Below are 24,244 nucleotides of genomic sequence, written 5' to 3' on the forward strand. Positions count from 1 at the left end.
AATGATGGACATTTGTGAATATCTGTGTGAAACTGGGTGAGGGAAGCCCGAATGAATCCATTGAAGAGAACTGTGATGCATATTGAACTGACATTGAAATAGGCGATGGAAGCCTAACCGATTTATGGGAAATCTTTGAACTGTGCATACTACCCACCTTGAAGAAACATTGTAATACCCCCATTGAACTAAACTTGGGGAAGGGAGTGATGTGCCACTTTCATTGCCATTCTGACATTCTCTTGATGCACTCTTTTATTTTCATACGTTTTCCCACACTTAGTTATTGCGAAATGTGAGGGCAAGTATAGGTTTCTGTCACAGGCGTTTTCCTTTGTTTGACTGATTGACTTGGACTACTTTTACTTTGATGGTCGAAACTACTCCCATTATAGAATTAGGACCAGCTAGGAAGTCTCCAAGCCCAGTCAAACTTAATAAAAGCGTTGAAACTCGTCACTTTTGTGTCTGTGTCCTTACTTGTGATACCATTCCTGTCAGGGGTGGGATGCGGTTCATCTGAAACAAGTTGGGGAACCTTGAAGTTTCAGATATTGAGTAACGGAGCCTCAGACCCAACAGCAGCTACAAAGGGCGCTGCTGGGTTCGATATATGCAGTAATAGGGTAGGAGTCCATCCCTCTGGGAGAAAGGGGAATGATACCTACTGATTTGGTCCTAATACCTCCCCCCTGGTGTTAAGCTCACCTGGTATCCACAGGGACGCCACCCAGCCGGATTACTCGCTGGTATGCTTCTCAGCTTTGCCCTGATGTGGTCTGCGGGTAAGGTTCTGCCTGAAAATACAGGAGGACTGTGTTCAAGACTGACCGACTGGGGTAAGTATCCTCCCTCCACCCCCGTATGATTTCAGTCCCTCTGGCACCCTCTCCTCACCTTGTGGTAGAATTAGGTGTGCTCTCCGTCCTGCCTTCTTTGCAGGGGCGCGTTGTCTTTCATGGCGAGTGCGGTCCAGTTACTTCATTGACGCCGGGCTGTTTGATATTGTTCAGGTAGGTCTTATTGCTGTTCTTTAGTTTTGATGCTATCCTGCATGCCTTTCTTTGTTTAAAATGTCTTTTTTCTCCCTTAGGTATGCAGAGCTTCAGCGCAGCAAACTGGCTTGGTTGCGCCCCGCTGGTAAATGTTGGCGCATTAAGAGTGCTATGATGCGGTAAGTAAGCGCTATGCGCAGCGCTGCAAAGTCTTGCCTTTGCTAACCTGTGTTTTCCTTCCTTTTAGGTCGCAGTGTTCTTCAGCGCAAGTGGAATGTCCGGAGTGGTGCCAGCCGAGAGGCGACCAGCCAGGTAAGCCTTTTGAGCAGTTCGTAATTTGTAAATGTCTCTACTGCTTTCTTTAATGTTGCCTCTATCTTCCTCTTTCAGGTCGTTCTGTCCGGGAGGCGTGCAGATTCGAGGAAGCTGTTCTCAGTAGCTGCGAGTGTTTAAAGATGAAGACTGCAGGTGAGATGATGCTGCTACTAATTATCCTTTTGTCTCATTGCAGGTTCTGTTTCTCCGAGGTTCGAGGGAATAGCTGGACACGGTGAGCGTCACGTTGCAAGCTGCACAGTAACGCGAAGCGTGTTGTCTTGCTCGGGTGTGGTTGAAATAGCCCCAATAAAATAGTCCAGGAAAAGTAGTCCCTAGGCTACCACACCCAAAACACTAGACCGCATAGCTTGGTTATTACGACCCAAGCTATGTGGATGCCTCCATGTTGGCTGACAATAATTAAGTAGTTCCCAAGCACATTGTTTATTCATGGTGTATGAGCCTGGCGCCATAGGCGCCAGGACTGGCCCCATGAGGGCTTTTGAAGAGGATGCCAGGCTCGAGGCCCGAGTCCTGACTCCACCTGGCCAATGGGTTTGCCAGAGGGGGTTTTGGACGAGGGTCGTGACACCTGGATGTAACGTCAGACTAGCTCCCAAGTCAGAACTAGCCTGGAAGTTTGTATTGGACATACTAGCAGGAGTCATTAATCCCAATTTCACGGGGAAAAGTAAAGGTTCTCTTTCAGGCCCATGGGGAGACAGCATTTGAAATCCAACCCGGGGATAAGATAGCTCAAGGGATACTTGAAAGAACTTTGTTCCCCCTGTTAAAGGAAGAAATAGAACATGAGACTACAGATTGATGTGGATTGGGTTTTGGAGAGGCTGATAAAAGACCCCAACCTGTAACGCTCACCTGGTTCCCACGGGGGCGCTGGTCTAGTCTGGATTGCTGTGGCCTCTTCTAGCGTGATGCGCAGGACCCGGAACACCGATTGGACAGGACCTCCAAATCGTGCTTGCCTGGCCCGTAGGAATATCCTTCTGCAGATGAGAAAGGGGATTAACAGTCTGCAGAATAGTGTGCTAGCTCCCCCCTTTCTCCCTTCGTTCCTCTCTAACTTCCTCCAAACCCCGGTTTAAGCTCACCTTATGGTTTGGAAGGATGAACTCTCCATCCTGCTTCTGGTGCAGGGGCGCGCGTTCGTCCAGTTACTTCACTGGTTTTCAGAATGGCGCTGGCAAAATCCACTTGACTTTCCTGAGCTATGCGCCGTAAGTATGAAAGTTCAAAGTTCAAGTGAGGCCCCCTTTATGTTGTCTTTCTAACCTGTGATCTGTCCTTTATTTCAGGTGCAGAATGAAGGCGATGCGTCGAGGGGTTAAACTGCCGAGTTGAGTAGTGATGAGGGCGATCCCTCTAAATGTCCTTATCATTCCCCAGAAATGTCTCTCGTCCTTTCGCCATAGGGGCTGGGGTACGGTACCTGCCAACTGGGCGGCGCCGACCCGAAATGTGTAACAAAAGCCGGTAAGTATTATGGCTGTTAATCAGGCTTTCCTTCTGTGTTCCTTCTGCTCACCTTTTTGTTTCTTCCTCTCTCCCCTAGGTGCAGAGATGTGGCGTCCGATGCTGACAGCCGCGATGGAGCTGGGAGATGTCTCGAGGACAGGTGAGTGAAGCGTGGCGCTGCAGTGAGCAACGGGATGCTTTTAAATGGAAGTCTTTCTTCAGGGATGCTGGCGCGAAGATTCCGGATGCAGGTAAGAAGTTTGAAATAGTCCTTGGTTTTCACCTTTCTCTTCTGTTCCTTCCTTGCAGGTCTTCCAGGTTCGAGGCGGGAGTGGCTGGAGTCCAGGAGCAGACACGGTGAGCGTTAAGCTGCAGGAAGCAGAACAACGCGAAGCATGAGCTGCTGTCTGGGCGTGGCTTAAATAGCCTCCAAAGAAGTCCCAGGTATGTATCCTTTCCCAACTAGGTATGTATCCTTCCCTGGCCACGCCCGAGTGAAAAAATAGTCCCTATGAAAAAATAGTCCCTTTCAGGTCTCAGGGAGGCCTGAAGCGTGCAGCATGGTCTGCATCAGGTAAGTGCACAAAACACCTCCCTTTATGAGCCTGGCACCTATGGCGCCAGGACTGATGTCCAACATGAGCCTGGCGCCAAAGGCGCCTGGACTGAGTCCAAAGAGCCCCTATAAGGGGCCGCTGGGCTTTTACCCGAGGGCATGATGCCTGCTTCCGGGGGTGCTGGGCCTGGCCTGGTGCTCCAGGGGTAGGCATCATAACACAACCCATTTTACCATCTGATATTAGTGAAGAGGAACCATACGTTCTCCCTGATTTAGCCTTTGCACAAATGAATGATCCCTTATCTGAAGCATTTCTGCAGGTGATACCAGAAGTAGAGGATAGGGGAAAAGGAGGTCCTTTCTTTTTCCTGAAGCAGATTGTTATATAGAGGAGAAATCCCAAGCAAAGGTCTGTCTAAAACTCAATTGGTACTACCTCAAAGTCACTGAAGGACTGTGCTTGAAATTGCCCATTCACATCTAACAGGGGGCATTTAGGACAAGTAAAAACTGAAGCCCAGGTAAAAAAAATTGTATTGGGCAGGTATACATGCAGAAATCAAAAATTCTGTTCAGAACGTGAGTTCTGTCAGAAGACCATACATATATCCCTCCTCCAGCCCAGATAAATCCGTTGCCAATAATTGAAGTCCCTTTTTCCATGATTGGAATGGATATAATTGTTCCACTTGAAACCTCTAAGTTAGGTAATAAATCTATCCTGGTAATTGTTATATGATATGGCATTTGTAACGCGCCTAAACACAAGTGTTTCAAGGCGCGACGAGGCAGGGAGGGGGGGGACAAGGGGAGACAGACAAAGATCCTACTAGGCCAGGTGTCATTCAGATCGCGCAAGTGCATGGGTGGGGGGGGGTTGTGAAAAGTGCAAGGGGGAAGGGAGAGGGGAAAGTGCAGTACAGGGTTAGTGATGAACAAGATAAATAATGAGGGCCAGCTGGTGGCAAGTGCAAGATAAGTGCATACAAGTGCTGGGAAGGGGGACTGTAGGGATACAGAGACAGTCCCGCAGTGCAGGGGTTGCAAGGAAGGCAGTGCAGGGGAAAGTGGCTGGGCCAAGCACCGGGATTGGTGAGTGGCCCGGTTGCTGATTCAGTACAGTTTCAGTGATTTAGCAGGGGAGAGGGGGAGAGAAAGCAGAAGCAGAGAGGAAGGTTTTGAGGTGCTTCCGGAACCGGAGATGGTTTTCCTCAAGTTTCAGGGAGGCAGGAAGGCTGTTCCAGAGGGAGGCCCCTGCTGCGGAGAGAGATCTCCCCCCAACTCGTTGCTTGGAGAAGCGGCTGACCCTGAGGGAGTTGGAGGCGGAAGAGCGAAGTGCTCGAGAAGGAAGATATTTAGGAAGGGAGAGTTGAAGGTATTTTGGCCCCAGGCCCCAGAAGGCCTTGTGGACAATGCAGAGGGTTTTGAACTTAATCCTCGCAGCCACAGGGAGCCAGTGTAGTGATTTCAGTCCTGGAGAGATACGGTCCCTGGGCTTGAGGCCAAGGACAAGTCTCGCAGTCCTGTTCTGGATGAGTTGCAGAGGGAGGAGAGTAGAGGCAGGAAGATTTAGATAGAGGCTGTTACAGTAGTCCAGCTTCGAGAGAACCAGGGCTCTGGAGACAGTGAGCTTCTGGGGGAAGGAGAGGAAAGGAAGAATACCTCTGAGGAGGTGCAGCTGGTAGTGTGACTTCTTAGAAACGTCAGAAATGTGAGGAGAGAAGGAGAGTGTGGAGTCGAAGATGACCCCGAGGTTTTTTGCCTTGCAGGTAGGAGCAGGAAGAGGGCCAAGAGAGGCCGGCCAGAGAGCTGCAGGGAAGGAGGGAGTGGGTGTGCCGATGAGTAGAATCTCGGTCTTACTGGGATTAAGGCAGAGGTCGTTGGCGGTACACCATTCCTGGATAGCAGAAAGACAGTCAGAGATGAGGGAAGGAGAAGAGGAGGCCGAGGGTAGCCTGAAAATTAGCTGGGTATCATCCGCATAGCACTGAAAGTTAGGGCAGAGAGCAGCGATGCGGTGGGCGAGAAGTGCCAGATACTGGGATTGATTATGCCACAAGATAAGCTAAGGCTTTTCCTATGAGAAATAACACCACGCAGCAAATATTGAAACATCTGCTTCAATTTTTTTCTCGGGTCGGATTACCAAATGAAATCCTAACAGACCAAGTTACAAACTTTATCAGTAAGCTTATGGGAGAGGTGAAAGAGGTGTTGCATATTGCCACCCTGAAAACCTCAGTTTATCACACTCAAACGGATGGGTTTGTGGAGCGATTTAATCAGACCCTCAAAACAATTCTGAGAAAACTGGTTGATAAAGATGGAAAGGATTGTGGCCGTATGATTCCTTGGGCTGTGTTCGCTGTAAAAAAAAAACCACAAGCTTCCACCAGTTTTCCCCTGTTTGAGCTATTGAATAGCCGAGAGCCTAGGGACTCCCTAGACATGCTCTGGGAAACGTGGGAGGAACTAGAAGAGGCCCCAATGCCACTCTCTCAAACCAACACAAGATTACGAGAACATACGGCGTTAGTTAGAAACTTAGTCCATACCCATATGAAGAAAGCCCAATGCCAGCAAAATCTTTCTTATGATAAAAAGGTCAATCTGATATCTCTCTTTCTGGGAACGAAAGTTCCAGTCATCCTGCCTACTTCAGAAAACAAGTTGGTTTCGAAGTGGCATGGACCCTATGAAATAACTGAACAGACAAGGACATGTAATTACCGAGTATCACAACCTGATAGACGCCAGAAAGCTAATATTTACCACGTAGATCTTTTAAAAGAGTGGAAAGAAAACCCTTCAGCCTCTCACTCTACCATCTTATCTTGCTTAGTACACCAAGAGATGGATAACCTAAACCTAATTCCCCATGAATTTATAAACAATAAGAAGGAAGATCTAACCAATCTTGTACAGTTTCCTGATGCCTTTAGTCAAGGGAACCTACCATTACATGCGTACTCCTGTAGGTAAAGTGGTGCATTTGAAACCATACCAACTACCAGATGCCCGCAAAAGGATTGTCATCGAAGAGGTGGAAAATATGTTAAAAGCTAACATCATTGAACCCTCTTGCAGTCCCTGGTCCTCTTCCATAGTACTGGTGACAAAACCAGACCAGAGCTGGAGATTCTGCATAGACTTCAGAAGGATAAATTCCATTTCCTCCTTCGATGCCTATTCCATACCCTGTATTGACGACTTAATAGACAAATTGGGAGATGCAGTCTATTTGTCGACCTTAGACCTTACGAAAGGGTACAGGCATATCCTGCTACACAGGCCTGCTTTTTCTACTCCTACCGGACTGTTTCTTTAAAGGCTTGCCCTTTGGACTCCATGGTGCCTGTGTGACATTCCAAAGATTAATGGATAGAATTTAACAACCTTATTCTAGTTTCAGCAGGGCATACATTGATGACATTGTAGTATATAGCAAGACATGGGAAGAACTACTCCATCACCTATATACCATCATAAGGGCTCTACGTGAAGCGGGGCTCACAGCCAGCCCGAAAAAGTGTAAATTGGCCCAGTCAGCCATACAATACCCAGGCTTCTTCACAAGGAACGGTAATGTTGAACCCCAAATGGAGAAAGTAAAAGCTGACCTTGAAGCACCAACGCTTAAAACCAAAATGGATCTAAGATCCTTCTTGAGATTGATGGGGTGCTATCGTAGGTTCATCCTAAAGTTTTCTGATAAAACCTCCAGACTGACTGATAAACTTAGAAATGCAGAACCACAAAGACTCCAGTAGAAAGATGAGGATGAGGTTTGTTATAACAACTTAAAGGAAACCCTATGCCAAAACCCATTTTAAAGTGGCTGGCTTTTCCAAAGATGTAATTCTTCAAATTGATGCTTCCCTGACTGGATTAGGTGCCGATTTATCAAAGAGTCATGATGGCTTAGAACACCCTATACTATTTGCCAGTAGAAAACTCTTTTCCAGGGAGAACAATTACTCAGTTTTGGAGTTAGAAGCTCTCGCTATAAAATGGGCCATCCTACATCTGAAGTATCTTTGAGGAAGAAAATTCAAATTATTTACTGATCACTCTCCCCTTGTGCTGCGCTGCTGGAGCTTCTCGCAGCCAGCCTCCCTGTTTTCTCAGCGGATCTGGTCCAGACCACCTCTTAAGCGTCTCCGCGCCAGGGTCTGCTCCCGCTGCCTTCGACTGCGAGTCTCACTCCCTCTCAGGTTTCCTCGCCAGAGCATTTGACATTCAGGTAAGTCCGTGGTCGGTTTTTATGTCCGTTCTGACCAAGGTCTGCAGTTGAAAGCTAGACAGTTCAGGTAAGTTTCTTGGAGTGATACCTGCGGATCTGCACCTCTTCCTCGTCCCAGTCTTTTCTTGTTTTGGATCTTGATGTTCTTCCCTATTCTTCCGTGTCTCAGTCATTTCTACTTCTGGCCTTCTACAGAAGTACATGGTCTAGGAGGGTAGGGGTGAAGAGAGAGAGAGAGAGGGGGTGAAGTAGAGGTGGTGGATTTGTGTTCTCCCACAATAGTAGTCACCAGTCGCCTACAGGGTTTTACGTCCAAGTGAGATCCCCTTGCTGAGTGCCAGCCCATGGGGACTATTGGGTAGTAGGGATGTAACGGTATAACGGTATACCGTTAAAGATACCGTGAACCACTTAATTGAACAATATTAACCGTCACATTGTTTATACCGTTATACCGTTCATACCGTTCAGTGTGCTTTTCAATCTGATTTGGAAAGGCTGCAATAAGCAATTGCTGCGCAGTCTTGGTTTTGCACTGTTGGATGTGCCTCTGCCAAGTAGTTTCAGTTGGAGCAGTTTTTAATGCCATTCCATAAACCACACAAAATCAATATGTTAGCAATAGGAAGAATATATACAGTGCCAAGAAGGAAAAGGGTTTACTTTGGGGTGGCGGCTTTGGGGTTTATATATTTATAATGGATGATGTTCTCTAAACATATGGCGATGGGGGATTTCCCTGGTTCTATCATTGAATTTACATATAATAAGTCACACTGCGAAATTCACTCATCTATGTGGGTATTCCCTGCTGCCATACCAAAGGGTAACATGTCAGTGATTACTGAACTAATATACAAAAGATGGCACCAGGAGATGAGGAAACTCTAAAAAGGGAGGACGAAAGGATGCCAGTTCACATTATCATTTTCATTTTATTTTGTATAATACATGATACTTAGAAAACATTTAATTCATTTTACTACTCATGCATTCAAAAAACATTCATTCAAATTGTTTGCACAAAATATATATCATAGACCTAAATTGTTAATCATAGTTCATTCCAGAAAAAATGTATATCTAGATTTTTTCTGGAATGAACTATGATCAACAATTTTGGTCTATAATGAAATGCACCATTGAAATGAATAAACCTTTTTTTAGCACTTTATTACATTTATATAACTTTTAGATGTGCAAACAATTTGAATGAATGTTTTTTGAATGCATGAGTAGTAAAATGAATTAAATGTTTTCTAAGTATCATGTATTATACAAAATAAAATGAAAATGATAATGTGAACTGGCATCCTTTCGTCCTCCCTTTTTAGAGTTTCCTCATCTCCTGGTGCCATCTTTTGTATATTAGTATATGTTCTTACCTCAAGGCACCAGTGATTGTTGAGGCTCCCACTTCTTTTGGGTTTTGTTTAGTGATTACTGAACACCTTCTGGCCCGCAAGTAAACTAAAGGCTGTAACGTAAAGAGAGAGTGCGTGTGTGTGTGTGTGTGTGTGTGTGTGTGTCTAATCAGGACATTCCATCAGAACTTCCCAACCAAACCTGGGCCAGACAGAAGGAACACCATGGGAGGGGCCTTAGGGGGGGAGTGCTGTCACGACCCTTGCCCAAAACCCCCTCTGGCAAACCCATTGGCCAGGTGGAGTCAGGACTCGGGCCTCTAGAGCCTGGCATCCTCTTCAAAAGCCCTCATGGTGCCAGTCCTGGCGCCTATCGCCAGGTTCATACACCATGAAAAACAATGTGTGTGTGTATGCGCACAAGCATATACTACCATCAGCCTCCATTGATCTGTGGCATGCAGGTTATCAAGATGGCAACATGTTCATCTTCACCAGTAGCCAGTGGGGAAGCAAAAAGCCTAAATGACCACTTAAGAAAAGCTATTCAGTTTGCTTTGGCAGTTGCAGCAGGCCTCCACCCCACCCCCTCCACTCCACACGTGTGTTTGTGTTTGTTGGAAGCAAGGCATTTCAGTGGAAAGTATGTTGAAAAGCCCAATTCTGGCCCTGGGTGCCTGGTTTTGTTTGTGATGATACATCTGTCAATTTATGACCTTTTAGAAAATATTTGTTAAGATCAGTTAAGTCCACCTGCTTTACCGCGATAACCATGATATACCGTCATTTGGCAAGAAGGTTATCGTACCGTCATAAAACGAATACCGTGACACCCCTATTGGGTAGTGGCCTTACTTCCCTTGCCTCATGGGAAGGAGCTCCCCCCCCCCTACGGAAGCAGGGGCGACATCCTGGGTTTTGTCACAACTCCTACTCTCTCAGCATTGCCTCTACTCTCTCTGTGCTCCTTGCTTCAGCTTGTACTCTGGGATACGGTGTGGTGCTCACTCTGCCAATAATCTCACTCTCACTATTCTTATCCCCCTACTTCTTTTCGCAACCCTCTCCTACACCACTCTCTACTATCCTTACTCTCTCCCAGAACCCATGACCTCTCTCACTTTACCTACTACCCTTTGACTTCACCCTACAGGTGAGAGCCTTTAAAAACACCTCTAAGCAAGCTCCTGTCCCCTTTTCCAGCATGGTTTTGGAAACCGTGTCATGGGGATGCCCTGCTTCTTCTCCGTCATGCTTTGGGTGTAATAGTTAATTTTTCTGCTGTCACACAGTGAATTATTAGCTTTTTTTATGAGCGTTGGTCGATGTCTGATTGTGGTGTCAGAACACAGTTCATATTAGTTGCAGCATTTTTGGTTTTTCAGCTTGTTTGGTTTCGGTCTGGGTTTTCCTGTTTGCTACCAGGTGCCTTCTGGTGTTGTGGTCCTGAAGTGGAAAAGAGAGAACCCTAGCCAGAAAAAGTGCTTAGAGGCATTTTGTGACACTGGGCAGCACCATTATCCACATGCATGGCACATGTGCTGAGCGTGCTGCTCTGGGAGGTTGGCCAGGACCTGGTTGGAGTAAACATAGGGAGTGGCCGGGCCTGTTCTTGAGGGAGTGTGGGTGGGGTTAGGGGCCTCACTGGGTCCAACATTGTAGTGCACAGTGGTTCAGCTTGGACAGATAAGTGTAGAAGCACAGTTATTTGTTCAGGGCCTTCTGCACACACTGAAGGATGAGGCTGACGGGTGATATTATTGCACAATACTCAATAATAAACATATCTTCCCTCAACCCATTCCCTGGACCCACCACCATCTACTGCGAACACAGTAAAAAATGTGCAGGTGCCTTATTGACTCTAACCTAACAATCGTATCACATCAACTCAGTGGTAAAAAGCTGTTTCCTCCACATCCGTATCCTTTGCCACTTTTTTCCTTTCCTGACCTTTCCACACAGAGTTACAGCAATAATCACAATCATACTATCACGCCTAGACTATGCCAACGCACTACACTCAGGAGCTCCTGCCTTGCTTCTGAGAAAACTTAGAGTGCAAAATCCCACCACGAGACTCATCCCTAGCCCTTGGGTCCTAGAGAACACATCTCTCTTTCCCTCCGAGTTCTCCATTGGCTTCGATTGGTCGGCGTGCTACCTTCAAAGCTATGTGAATCACTCATCGAACCTTCTACAATAAAGCACCTGAATACCTGCAGCAAACGTTTACATGCTACAGACCAAACGGAAGCCTCAGATCCGGATCAGCGCTTCTACTCGTAATGCCAGGGCCCAGATCAACTTGTACTGGGGGCACCTCCTTCTCAGTACAAGCACCCACAATTTGGAACTCACTCCATGTAAGCATTGGCCGCATAGAGGACCACCTTGCCTTCATGAAAGCACTCAAAGAATGGCTCTTTCTCTCTCCCACCCCGCCCTTGCATACGTAATCTGATCCACTTGCCCAAGCATGATAAACCCCCTCGTTTATCTCAAACCACCCACCAAAGCTCAGCACCCCCAACCCCATCTCTCACAACCTAAATGACCCATCCATCAGCCTCCCGATTTAATCAATTCACATCTGGCTGCTGTGCCAAGAGCCAGGGAATGACATTGAATGGAACCAGACACTCCTAATATAAGCTATTCCAGCCCCTACCAGCACCCACCTGTTAATCGAATTTCAATTAATCTAGACTCTTTTAACGTAAGCTGTTCGAGCACCTCACAGAGCCCACTTGTTCAAGTGCCCACTGGTTACTGAAGCCTTCTGCGACTTTTCACTCCCAAGTCATCACCCGTAGGAATTTAGCCTCTGCCTCATGTGCCTTTACCACGCTAAGCAGAAAGGATCAGGCAGTCAGATCTCATCCAGGCAGGAAATAGACATTCAGGGGCCTCGCAGATGGATCCATCGTCGTTGAATGCCATGCAATCCCTGTGGATACAAGAAATGCTCCCGGGGTTCCAGGCCTAGGTGCTGTATGGAAATAAAGGTTCTGGGCATATGATGTTGTGAGTGCTGTCCAAGTTTAGCCATGCCTGAACTGCCAGCCAATGGATCTTGACTGGCACTAGGAAAGTCTCTTCCAGTAGGTCACCCCGGGCGTACAGCCGTCGGTGAAGGGGGTGCTCTTTGGCAGTTCTTCTCTTGCCACTCCCCTGTAAAACTGGTTTAACTACAGGGGCAAAGTCTGACTCCTGGTTATCTGGGGTGCAGGCATAGATGTTCAATGCGCCTCCTCTTCCCACAGGCCAGGCAAAACATTTTGTCTGCCTTCCCTTCAATTTCCTGCGTGGGGATCTGCATCCTCTTCTTCGGGCCATTGCTGTAAGAGGAAACTAGGTGATATGTTCCAGACCAGGCTCTACCGATAGGTCAGTGGAGACGGGGCAAGCCCTCCTGCTCTTCATTCTATGGCTCAATCTCGGGTACTCACCATGGATATAGGGCTTGCTGGGGGTATCACTGGTGTTGTGGCTCATCCATGTCGCTGCAGCAGCCCACCGTCATTGTCACTTCCTTGATTTCTCCTAATGGCGTGTACTGCACCAAGCTCTCAGTGGAATATTCTAGGTCTCTGTGCTGGGAAGGTGTAGCATCCTCGTCTTTGGAGGTGCTTTCCTTGTCTGGGTCCTGCTTGGTGAATTACAGGATATCCCACCAGACTTGGCTGACTATTTCCCCCCTCAGCAGCTGGATATGGGTGGGGTAGATGTTGACCAGCAAGGCCCGGATACTGCTGTGGTGCTTGACTCAGTTGGCATCACCAGATAAATGGTATGTTGACCCAGTCAGGTTTCTTACGGCTGGTGTCAAGTTGTTCATGGCGGAAACAGATAGAAGGGTGGACGTGCCGATCATCTTTTTCAATCACTGGGACCAAATATTTGTCTGTGCTGTGGACCTTGTACGCATTTTCACTGGGGGATCTTCAAATGGGTGAGAGTGGGCATGCCTGAAAGTTTAATGCATGGAATATTGGACCCGGGACTTGGTTCTGTACTGAGTGGGGTTAGTCTTTAGGTCTGCAACTGTTTTTTTGCCTTCATCTTCTCTGATCCCCTCACAAGCTGGTATCACTCTCCCTCACAAATACCTCCCTGCATTCTGCCTTAGTAATCTGGCTCCACGCTCTCCGCTACACTGTCTTTCCTCCACTCAGTCTATAGGTATGCCTCTGCCTCCTCTGACCTCACCCAAACAAATCCACACTCTGCCTTTCCTTCTGTCTTCTTTTATATTGTGGTCCCGCGGTTTCTGTCTCCGCCTCTCGCCTACCATTGGCTGCATCGCTCACCTGACTCTATGCACCATTCAGGGCCTATCCTGTTTCCAGCAGCTGGATCACGCAGGCGAGAAGTTTTAAAAACCCCTGTAAGCCCCTACCCATTTTCCAGCAGGGTTTTGAAAAAAGTCTCTAATGGCTGCTCTGCTGTTTCTCTGGCATGCTGTTGGTGTGAAAATAATTTACTGCTGCCACAGTGAGGGCGCTGGCTGATGTCTGATTTTGGTGTGGGTTCATAGCTAATATTAGTGGCAGTGCTTCAGGTTTTCTGCTCATTTAGTTTCAGTCTGGGTTTTCCTGTTCGCTCGCAGGTGCCTCTTGGGAATTATGCTTCTGAAATAGAAAAGAGACCACTGGCCAGAAAAAGTGCTAGGAGACATTTTCCGATAGACTCTGGAAACAGTATCCATATGCATGGCACAATAGAGTGTTTTAGGGTCTGGGTCTCCTTATATTCTCCCAGATAGGTTCATGACCCTGTCACAGGGTGCTGCAGAATGCCATCTCCCAGCACAAAATACATTTGCCAGAGGAAATCAATATCCAGGTCAAAGAGCACAGCTACTTTCACCCGTAGACTCAAGTGGGAGCAGTCTTACGCAATGCTGCTCCCAGCCTGCAGTCACTGGGTTCTCATATGCCTTACCTTTTTGTGACACACCACAACTCCAAATGACTGTTGTACGCCTTACAAATGACTAGGGCCCCACTCTCACTAGGAGATGTGATATTGGCTTGGGACCACATGAGTCTATGCGTTCCCAAGAATCCTTCTTGTATGGAAGGTCTTTAGGAGTTTAAGGGGATCCTGGAGCTGCATCATCATAATCTTAATTTATTTTCATTGGCTGAAGTTCTGGTCCTCATTACGTCCAGCGCTGGTCTCGGATCCTTCAATACTGCGGTCCATTTTGCGCCTTTCAGACAGGTAGGAAGTGTGACAAATCGAGGGAATTCGTCCCTTCTTCCCAATAGGTGAGCCCCTCCCCTGTAAGGCTAGAGAGGTGAGCCCACCCCGCAACACCCTCCCTAGGTGTCGAGGAAAGTGGGACACTGGGACAGACTCCCCCTCATGGCAAGGACTCTCGTTCCTGTGAGGAACTCCTGAAACCATTACACATAATGGCATACATGGGACTCTCTAAAATACCAAGGACTTAAAAGTCCCAAAACTTGGGTGAAGAAAATGTCAATCTATACCAATTTCAAGAAGAAAGAGAACCTGTTGCTTTAAATACAAGTCTCCAATCAACTGAGATGTGTACATTGAATAATGAGTACATGCCGAGCAATGGAGAGAAAGAGGAACATAGACACAGGCAAGGGAGGCCCCCTTCCTGCGTAGCACCTGAAGGAGGCAGAGCAGAAGTGAGCTGCGAAGCCTGCAACATTCAAGCTTGCGCTGAACTGAAGGAGATGCCAGAGACACTGCGTATCCCAGATGCAAGAAGCAGAGAGGCTAGATGCCCAAATGAGGTGGTGGCATGGCCACGAAGGATACATGGTGGGCAGGAGGCTCACAAATCAATGCTGATACCATCCTGAGAACAAAGCAACAATCCAACCGGTTACCTGAAGAAACACTGGGACGCCGGGGGAGCGAGAGAGCATCCCAGGAAGAGGACGCTGGCGACAGCGACCCAGCGGCAACGAGAACCGAGAGAGAAGCTCCCAGACAGGCACGGACCCTGGAGACGTTTCCCTACATTGTTGAAGGTAACTAGGAGAACAGGGAGACCGGAAGGCCAAAAGGGAATCGCAGTACAGTTCAAGAGACTAGTCCCAATACAAGTAAAGAGTAAAGAAAAGTTGAAAACAAAGCTGATGAACTTAAATGGCTTTTATGTAAGAAAGAGAATCATTGAAGTCCCTGAGAAGCAGAGAAATCAACCTTGTATATCACTACCTTGGGAAAATGGAAAAGTACCCAAGCCTTCAACACAGAACAAAGCAAACATAAGAGAATTATCTTCAAAGCAAATTTTGGAGATTTTACCTAGGGGTTTCCAACTGCGCTATTGTGTCACTTGTTAGGTGTGACTTGGGATTTGTCTCTTTCAATACTGAGGTCCAGATTAGAAGGAGCACATTTTTCCTAAAAATGATGTGCTCTGATATGCCAACTATCACTGAAATGCTTATGCTGTCCATTTTGCTGTTAATCCATAGAGGAATAGCTTTAGAAATTGCATTGAATTGTATTTTCAAAGCACTAGATTTCACTCCGAATGTTAAGGGGCCACCTTCTGCACAGATCGTCAATCTTAAATGTAAAGCAAAACTGTAGGACAGGTATCACATTGAAAATATAGGGAACTTGCAAATGACTCCAGAATATTGCAGATTCTTGCTGCCATATTGGTTGAAGCAGCCCTATGTCAGACATTCTCCAGATGGAGATTCTAGGCGCATTTGTAATACAATTTAGATTCATCCTTTTAGAGACAGTGTACGTGATTAAGATCCATAAAGAACTTCCGTTTTGGAGAAGTGGCTTCGAACTTGAAACTTTAAAACATTTGTACATTAAATGTCCAATATGGGACGAGAAATCAATGTTCTTTTTTGGAAAATGACATTATGTCTGAATCATTTTGGGACCATGGCATGGAATAGTAATGCCTTAGCCTGAATATTGCTGTAATAACTTTCTGGCAGGAGATGGCAAGAGCCTTAGGGAATTTAATTTTTTTTTAATATTATGGTCTTGGTCTTGCAAGCCTTCATGATTTTTATATATTAACTCTGAATCACATTGGTTGATTAAAGGAAGACACTTGATGGGGAAATACATTTTCATAATTATGGATTTAAAAAAAGAATTGTGTTTTGTATACTGTATTGTTATATAAAATAACGGGTTATTTGTATTGTAACCATATGGGCATGTTTTAATGGTTTATGTTGTAAACCATGAATGCACATTAAAAATAAAATAAATACATTTAAAAAAATTAAGGAAATGAATATACTTATGGCTTTGTGCAGTTGTCATCCCTGGCCGTTCACTACTGCTAGCTTGCTCAGAATTGTCTTGTTTTTTCTCCTACTTAGGTATGCCCAACTCCTCCGGCCTTCTGTCACGCCGCAACATCATCTCCAGCACAGATGCCGTGGTGGTGTCACGGTTAAAGCAGGCGGGTGCCATACCCTTGGGTGTCACTAACTGTAGTGAGCTGTGCATGTGGTATGAGTCCAGCAATAACTTGTACGGGAGAACCAGGAACCCCTACAACACCCAGAGAATTGTGGGAGGCAGCTCAGGTGAGTATGTGCTCTAGATTTCAGAAAACCACGCAACACCTGTGAGAGTGCAGTAGTGGGAGATCGACACACAGGTGGCATTCTTGTTGCTACAGACTTTTATTAAAGGAAAAATGGGGTTGGGTAAAGGCCTCGCTAGCCCTGCCCCAACATAAATCTTAAAGGGTTCTGCGAGGATGTAAAAAAAAAAAGATGAGTTCACCATTGTGTCAAAACCCTAACTCGTCCTCACACTTATAACTAAATACAAGACTCAAAGGGTTGTCTTCTCAGCAGGATGCTCTTCTCAGAGTTCAAAACACGAAGTTCCAAATGGTGCAAAAATAAACAAAGTTCCACAGGGGTCAAGAGAATGTTCCCCTTCTCTTGACTTCTCACTGTATTTCACATGTTCCAAGAGGAAGTGCCTTCTTTCCCTTGGTTCCACATCCTTAAACTAAGAGGATATTCCCCTTCTTGCAGCTTTATCACAAGGTTCATAAACCCAGGGGTCCTCTTACTTCTCCAGGTTTCTCTTCCTTTTACACAACCAACTGGGTTCACCCTTCTCCCCAGAACTGTGATCAAGTAGAGGAGTTTACAACTGTTCTTCTTATATGGGTGTGAGTCCCAGACTCGGCTAACAAATACAATTCTTCTTCTAGGTAGACTTGGTTTACTCTCCTGCCAGGGGCTACCTCTGGCACAGCCATCCTAGTGCACCTTTCTCCCAGGTACTATGACTATGAAGATTTTATTGTATTTTATTTATATAGCGCTCTTTCCCCACTTTTGTGGCCTCAATGCACTTTTTTCCTTGGTTGGAACGCCCCTGGTGACCGTAGTCGATGTGGTTGGAAATTCTAGGGAGTATAGCTTAAGAGATGCATGTGCGCATGTTACCGTTCTAAGACTTGGGTGGCTGGCAAGGCTCAACTAAGCAACCCAGGAGAGGTCAGACACACGGGTGGAAGCTGTTGGAGATTCGAGGTAGATTGCTATTGTTGAGCGAGTCTATGTGAGGCCAGCTATACCGGGTTCCTTTCTGGTGGTGGTCGCTGCATGCTGGGGGCAGAGGTGTTGAGGTACGTCAGGTGTTTCAAGCTGGATGGCTTTGTTTGAACTAGACTGCATGTGCTTAGCCGTATTCTATCGTGCATGTATGCTTGTCGTGCCTTCCGCCTGTGTCCACACTAGTGGTGTGAGATATACATACCATAGGCTGCGAGATTGATCGGCTGGGGCAATATTTGTCCAGGTCTATAATAAAGTCCTGTTCCAATGGGCCTTAGTTTCATATTGTAACGGGTATCTGCATATATTAAACAAAGATGGAGGCTACATCTAGATTTGAGGATCTTTTATAATGGGAGAAAGTCCTATGTTTCACAGGCAGTAGGTTTGAGCAAACAGTACAGAAAGGCCTACGTTTCACAGTGCAGTAGGTTTGAGCATATGGTAAACAGAGACGGAGGCTCGCCTAGATTTGAGAATCCTGTATAGTGGGAGAGAGGCCTAGGTATCGTAATGCTGTAGGTTTATTCATATAGTATACAGTGATGGAGGCTACACCTATATTTGAGAGTTCTGTAGAGTGGGCGGGAGGCCTAGGTTTCAGAGTGTAGCAGACCTCATCCTGCAGAAACAAGGAGGAGGCTACACCTGGATTCAAGAATCCTGCATGGTGGATGGTGGATGGGGGGGCCTAGGCTTCTCAGGCCATAGGCTTCGGTGATGTAACGGTCATCGATGGTTTGTTGTACCAAGATTTAGTAATACATTTGTAGTGGGAGATTGGTAGTGTTTGGGGTTTCCCTAAGTGAGCGATGCAGGTTAACAGTGGCAGTGATTATTAGTGATGGGCGTGTGCTACCCTGAGCTACTTATCTGATTGTTCATGGTCTCTCGTGTATGGGTGGGGGCGCCGTGTGAATGTTGCAAGTGTGCCACAGCGAAAGCTGCTGGTTTACCTGGAGTGCTTGTCGGGTGGGAGTGTTGTTGTGGGTGGGTTGATAGTGGATCGGGTGTGCCACAATGAAAGCTGCTGGCTTACCTGGAGTACTAGTTGGCTGGCAGTGTTGTTGAGCAAATATGTGGTGCTGTGTCAGGTGAGAACCACTGCGAGAGCTGCTGGCCCCTGAGTTGTGAATGTCGGGTGGCAATGTTATTATGGGTGGGTTTAAAGTGGATCAGGTGTACCACAACGAAAGCTACTGGCTTACCTGGAGTGCTAGTCGGCTTTCAGTGTTGTTGAGCAATGTGTGGTGGTGTGTCAGGTGAAACCACTGCGAGAGCTTCCGGCTCCTGAGTTGTGATTGATGCAGGGGAGTTTATTAGTGGTATGTTCTCAGGGTGCAATGGATTAGGGGATTATTGGGAAGAGCCAGGTTTTAAGGGCCTTCCTGAATTTCAGGTGGTTTTCAGTGTTGCAGATGTGTAAGGGAAGGGAATTCCAGATGATTGGCGCTTGGACGGAGGAGGAGGAACCACCAAGCCTTGTGGAGGTGTGGGGTGGGATCACTAGGCGAAATGCAGTGCGAGATCTGAGGTTCCTGTAAGGTTGGTAGGGGACAATTTTGTCTCTGAGGAATTCAGGGCTGGTGTTGGGGATTGCGTGATGGGTGATGCACCACCTTCAAAGCCATGTGTATCGGGCAATAGGGAGCCACTGGAGGACTCCGGGTAGGGCTGATGTTTTCTCTGGCAGGCAGGTTAATGAGCAAGCGTGCTGCCGCATTTTGGATTCTTTGGAGTTTCCTTAGTTGGCATGCAGGGGCTCCTAGGTAGAGGCAGTTCGCGTAGTCTATGCAGGACAGGATGATGGAGTTGATGGCTGAGAAACGGTGGGGATAGGAAAGGTAGGGGAAAATCCACCTGAGGATACGTAGGTGGAAGAAACAGGTTTTAAATACGCTGTCTGATGGTGTGTTGATTGAGGGATACATCTGAGTCAAATTCGCATCCAAGGTTTGTAACCATGTTTGAGGGTGCCGGTTCTTGTCCTAGTGTTTCAGGCCATGGGATTGGTTTGGGGATGAGTGATGTTTACCCGCAGACTAGGATTTTGGTTTTCCCAGGATTGAGGATGTGGTGGTTGGTCGTCATCTAGTGATTGATGTCAGAGAGGCACGGTGACGGGTCAGTGCTGCCAGAGCTTTTCGGGGTTTGGGTTTTTGAGAATTATCTGGGTGTCATCTGCATAGTTGTAGCAGGTAAGGTTGTACGAGCGGATGATTGCAGGATGGGTTGTGTTTAGAAGTTGAAGATTAGCGGTGATGAGGACGCTCCTTGGGGGACACATTTTCAAACTGGACGAGATAAGGATGTGAACTGGTTGAGGTGCATGATTTGCGACCGGTTAGAGATAAAGGAAGAGACCCACGAAAGGGCTTTGCTTTTGATTCCTAGTGCTTGTAGTCTGACTAGGATAATCGCGTGATTGATGGTATCGAAGGCTGCGGAAAGGTCTAGCAGGATGAGTACTGTGCAGGCGTCTGCGTCATCTGCTCTTTTTAGGTCGTCCCAGATGGAGACTAGGGAGGATTCTGTTCCCCTTAATGGTCTGAAACCTGATTGTGCTGGGTCTAGGAGGTTGTTGGCTTCGGCAAATTGACCAAGCTTATTTTAGGCCGCGCGGTCAATGTGTTTGGTGATGTAACACGCATTGGAGATAGGTCGGTAGTTTTGGGGGAGGAGTGGGTCAAGAGTTGGTTTTTTCAGAATGGGTTTGGTGTAGCATGCTTTTAGGGCTTTGGGGAAGGCTTTGGGGAAGGATCCAGATGTGAGTGAGTGATTAACGATTGCATGTGCGACGTTACCTGCACAGGTGGAGGTTAGTATTTTTTGAGCACTGCTACCTGCGAGAGGAATTCTTGGTGTGTGATGGGAGAGAAAGAATCAAAAGAAGGTTATGATTTATGGGTGGTGGGCTGCGGGTGGGCGTTGGCGGTAGGATTTTTTGTTTTGCGATGATGGTGTTGTATCTTTCGTTGGCGGCATTGTAGAAGTCCAGCAAGAGTGTTTTGCATAAGGCTTGGAAGCTAGGAGTGGGCAGGCGGGCGCATGTCGGGGATTTCAATTCTGATATGATTTTATGTAGTTCCCTACTTGGGTTGCAAGCATTTTGGATTCGGTTCCCATAGAATTATTTCTTGCTTTTTCTGATTTCCAATCTATAAATTCTGTTGTCCTTGTTAGGGCGGTTTTGTTTTGGGCTGAAGGGTCAGCTCTCCAGTCCCATTCCAGACGGTGCTTGCGAGTTTTGAGAGGTTTCAGGTTGAGGGTGAGCCACCACGGTGTTGGTCCTTTTTGACGGGGTCAGAGGTTTGCGGGCATTGGTAAGCCAGAGGTCGAAGGAATCTATTGCGGGGGATCTTTCTGCGTGGAGGAGTGAGTTGAGGGAGTTGCGGAGTGAGAATTCAAGATCTGGGGTGATTACGACTTTGATCCATAGTGGGAAAGTGGAGGAGGTGGTTGGTGGTGGTTGTGTGGGGCGTTGTCCGCTGACCAGTGTTGAGTGCTATGGTGAAACGGAGTGCTGAGTGATCCACCCATGACAGGAGGCGCCGGGGCTGGGTTGATATGCTTACGGTGTTACAGTGCTGAACATTGCGTTGAGCGTGTGGCTTGTCGTGGAGGTGGGAGTGGAGGTGTAGTGTTTCAGATTGAGTGTGTCTAATCTGTCTTTGAGTGACCTGGTCATAGGTTTAAAGGGGAGTCGAACCATATGTTGAAATCTCCTAGGGTGGTGAGGGTTTGGTGTAGGGTGAGGTTGGCGGCCAGTGCTTCACCAAATGTGTCTGCAAAGTTTTTGTTATAGCCGAGGGGTCTGTAGATTAGTAGGAAGCTGTGTGAGGCGGATGTTGCGAGTTTGAGTTTTACCAGGAGGGATTTGTAGTCTGTGATACTGTGGAGGTGTCCTTGACCATTAGCTATTAAGATGAGTAACTGATGTATTTTCTCCAGTGCTGCTCTTCCTTCTGGGTAGGCTTGGTTCACTCCTCTGCCAAGCAATACCAAATATAATCAGCGTTGCAACGGATGCTTCGCTGCTACTTTCAGGGTCCCAGACCCCTTGTTCGTAGTATGCTTTCCCGTCTCTTCTCGCCACCACCTCTTCTGATGAACAGGGTCCCAGACCCTAGGTTTAGGGTGTTCGCCTCCCTTTTCTACAAACCACCACCTCTTTTTCTTTTTCTTTTGGACCCAGACCCTTGGCTTGGGGTATTCTTCCCCCTTCTTTATCTGCCACCTCTTTTTTACATTTTTAGAGGCCCAGACTCTAGGCTTGGGGTATTCTGCCCCTTCCTCTGCTACCTCCACTGCCTCAGGTTCCCCGCGTCCTCTAGCCCTCTCGCGTACCAGTGGCTCCGGTCCGCGAGGGCCTCCACCTTCTCCCAGCTACCACCTTTCGCTGCAGGACTTGTGCGGCTTGCAGCGGCTTGGCAAGGCTTGCGGCACCTCTGCAGACCCGGCTTTGATTCTGCGAGTTGTAACGCTTTCCACACCTTGGGATCGCCTGCCATTGTTGTCTGCCAGCCTGCCATCCAGCCAGAACTTCAGGGCAGGCTCTGGAGCACTCGGCCTCTTTTCGGGCATCCTGGCGTTCACAGGTGCTGTGAACACAGTAATTTGTAATTTACGGTACAATCAAATGTAAAATCACCAGCTGTACATAATTTTCCTTAAGACTGAAGAAGATAGTTTTTGAGAGATGTACGAAATAAAGATTAAGAAGTAATAGAATGAAGAGCATGAGGATTACAGTTTCAGTGATACAGGGCAAGCAAAGAGAAGGAACAAAATCGTGACTGGGCACAGGGGAGGTTAGAAACTAATAAGAATCGAGACTGAGAACGTAGTGCATGAAAGGGATCATTAAAAGAAACAAGAGATGAAAGATACGAAGGCACAAGACCATAAAGAGATTTAAAGACAATACAAAGAAAATTAAATTTAAGATGTGAGTGAAAAGATAACCAACCAAGAGAGGATAGTGACCGCGAAATAGTCTCAAAGAAATAGTAAATATAACAGAGGAACAGAAGCATTAAAAACCTACTTTAAAGGAGCCAGACGAGAAACAGGGAAACCATAGTGTAGAGGAGAGCAATAAAATAAACATGAAAAAATAAGTGAAGTAATCAAACTTTTAGTGGCATTAAAAGTAAGGAAGGAACAAGCTTTATGAATATTGAAAATGTGATAATGACAAGAGCGTGATATAGTCCAAATATGATAGGAGAAAGTTAAACCAGTATCAAGATACAAACCAAGTTTACAAGCAGAACTAGAGATAGGAAGAAAAGAAGGTGTAAAGAACCAGAAGGAGGAGGAGAAAAAAGAACTTCAGTTTTGACTACATTTAAAATGAGAAAATCTTCAGATATCCAAGTTTTGATGGCTGAAAGACAGGAAGTAAGATTATCGTGGATAGATGACGGGAAAGAGCAAAGGGGCATAAAACGTTGGGTATCATCCTCATAAAAGTGATGGGAGATGTCGAAAGACAAAATAATAGCCGCAACGGGAGATCTGTAGAGGGAAAAGAATAAAGGTCCATGGACAGAGCCTTTGGAAACACCATGGAAAAAGAGGTAAAGTATCGAAAGAGGTCCCAGCCAAAGTTACCGAATATGTGTGGTTCGATAGATAAGAACGAAACCAAGATAGAACAGAGTCAGAAAAGCCAAAAGAGGAGAGAGAGGAGTTAAAAGTAAAGTATGATCCAACAAGTCGATAGCAGCCGACAAAACCAATTAAATAAGAAGAGGAGTGTTTTGAATAGCAAGCAGGAAGGCGTGAAACACAAACAGAAGAGCAGATTAAGTAGAATGAAGATGACGAAAACCTGACTGGAAACAAGGTAGAGTAGAGTTCTCATCAACAAAAACAGAAACCTGAGAATAGACGAGACATTCAAGCAGCTAAGAAAGGAAGGGAAGAAGAGAAATTGGGTGAAGGTTTGCATGAAAAGAAGGGTCTGAGGAAGGTTTCTTCAAGATAGGAAGAATTGAGGCATGCTTAAAGGAGGAAGGAAAAGTTGAAGAAAGAAGAGAACTATTAAAAAGAAAAGTAAGATAAGAAACCAGCGAGGGATACACTTTCGACATAAGTAATTAAGGAATAGGATCAGAAGGAGAGTCTGTGGAATGGGCACACTCTAGATTAGAAGAAATGTTCAAATTTGAAATAGGCAAAAACAATGAGATAATTGAAGTAGAAGAAAATTTAGACCGGGAAGAAAACGAAGATGAAACAATGGCAGCAAAGGCAAATGATCCGAAGTAGACAGAGTTTTATGCCTTCGTCTCTCAAGGCGACAAAGAACTCGCCCCATTGAGGGGAGATGAGAGGTAAGCCAAGGCTGGGGTGGCTTCCGGGAAAGAGAAAAAAGTCTGTTATAAAGAATCGAAAGATGAAGAAAGCGAGGAGGATAGAATAAAGGAAGTATTAAAGGCACCAAAATCACGGAGTATAGGTACATCAGAACATAAAGATTTAGTTGGAGAAGAACAGAGAATGGAACGAAATAGGAGATGATGATCAGAAGATTAAATAGGGTGGACAGAAACAGAAGAAGTAGATGATGGTGACATAAAGATAACATCCAAACAAGACCCAGATACATAAAAAGGAGGGGTAGGAAAAGCAAAAAGATAAGAATCAAGAATAGCAATCAACGGAAGGGAAGAATGAGTGGAAAAAAGATGTAAATTGAAATCGGCCAAAAGTATAAATGGGTT

General features: G+C 46.3%; 1 protein-coding gene across 1 annotated transcript in view; it reads left to right on the forward strand.

Annotated features, from left to right (window-relative positions):
• FAAH2 (fatty acid amide hydrolase 2) overlaps nt 1-24,244 on the forward strand; it is a 309,532-nt gene that overhangs the window by 157,423 nt on the left and 127,865 nt on the right. The window contains exon 4 of the mRNA XM_069648990.1: nt 16,311-16,520. Coding sequence (XP_069505091.1) covers nt 16,311-16,520 — 210 coding nt within the window. The remainder of the gene's footprint in view (nt 1-16,310; nt 16,521-24,244) is intronic.

The sequence above is a fragment of the Ambystoma mexicanum genome, chromosome 2q, assembly GCF_040938575.1.
Source record: "Ambystoma mexicanum isolate Mex_15411 chromosome 2q, UKY_AmexF1_1, whole genome shotgun sequence".
NCBI lineage: Eukaryota > Metazoa > Chordata > Amphibia > Caudata > Ambystomatidae > Ambystoma > Ambystoma mexicanum.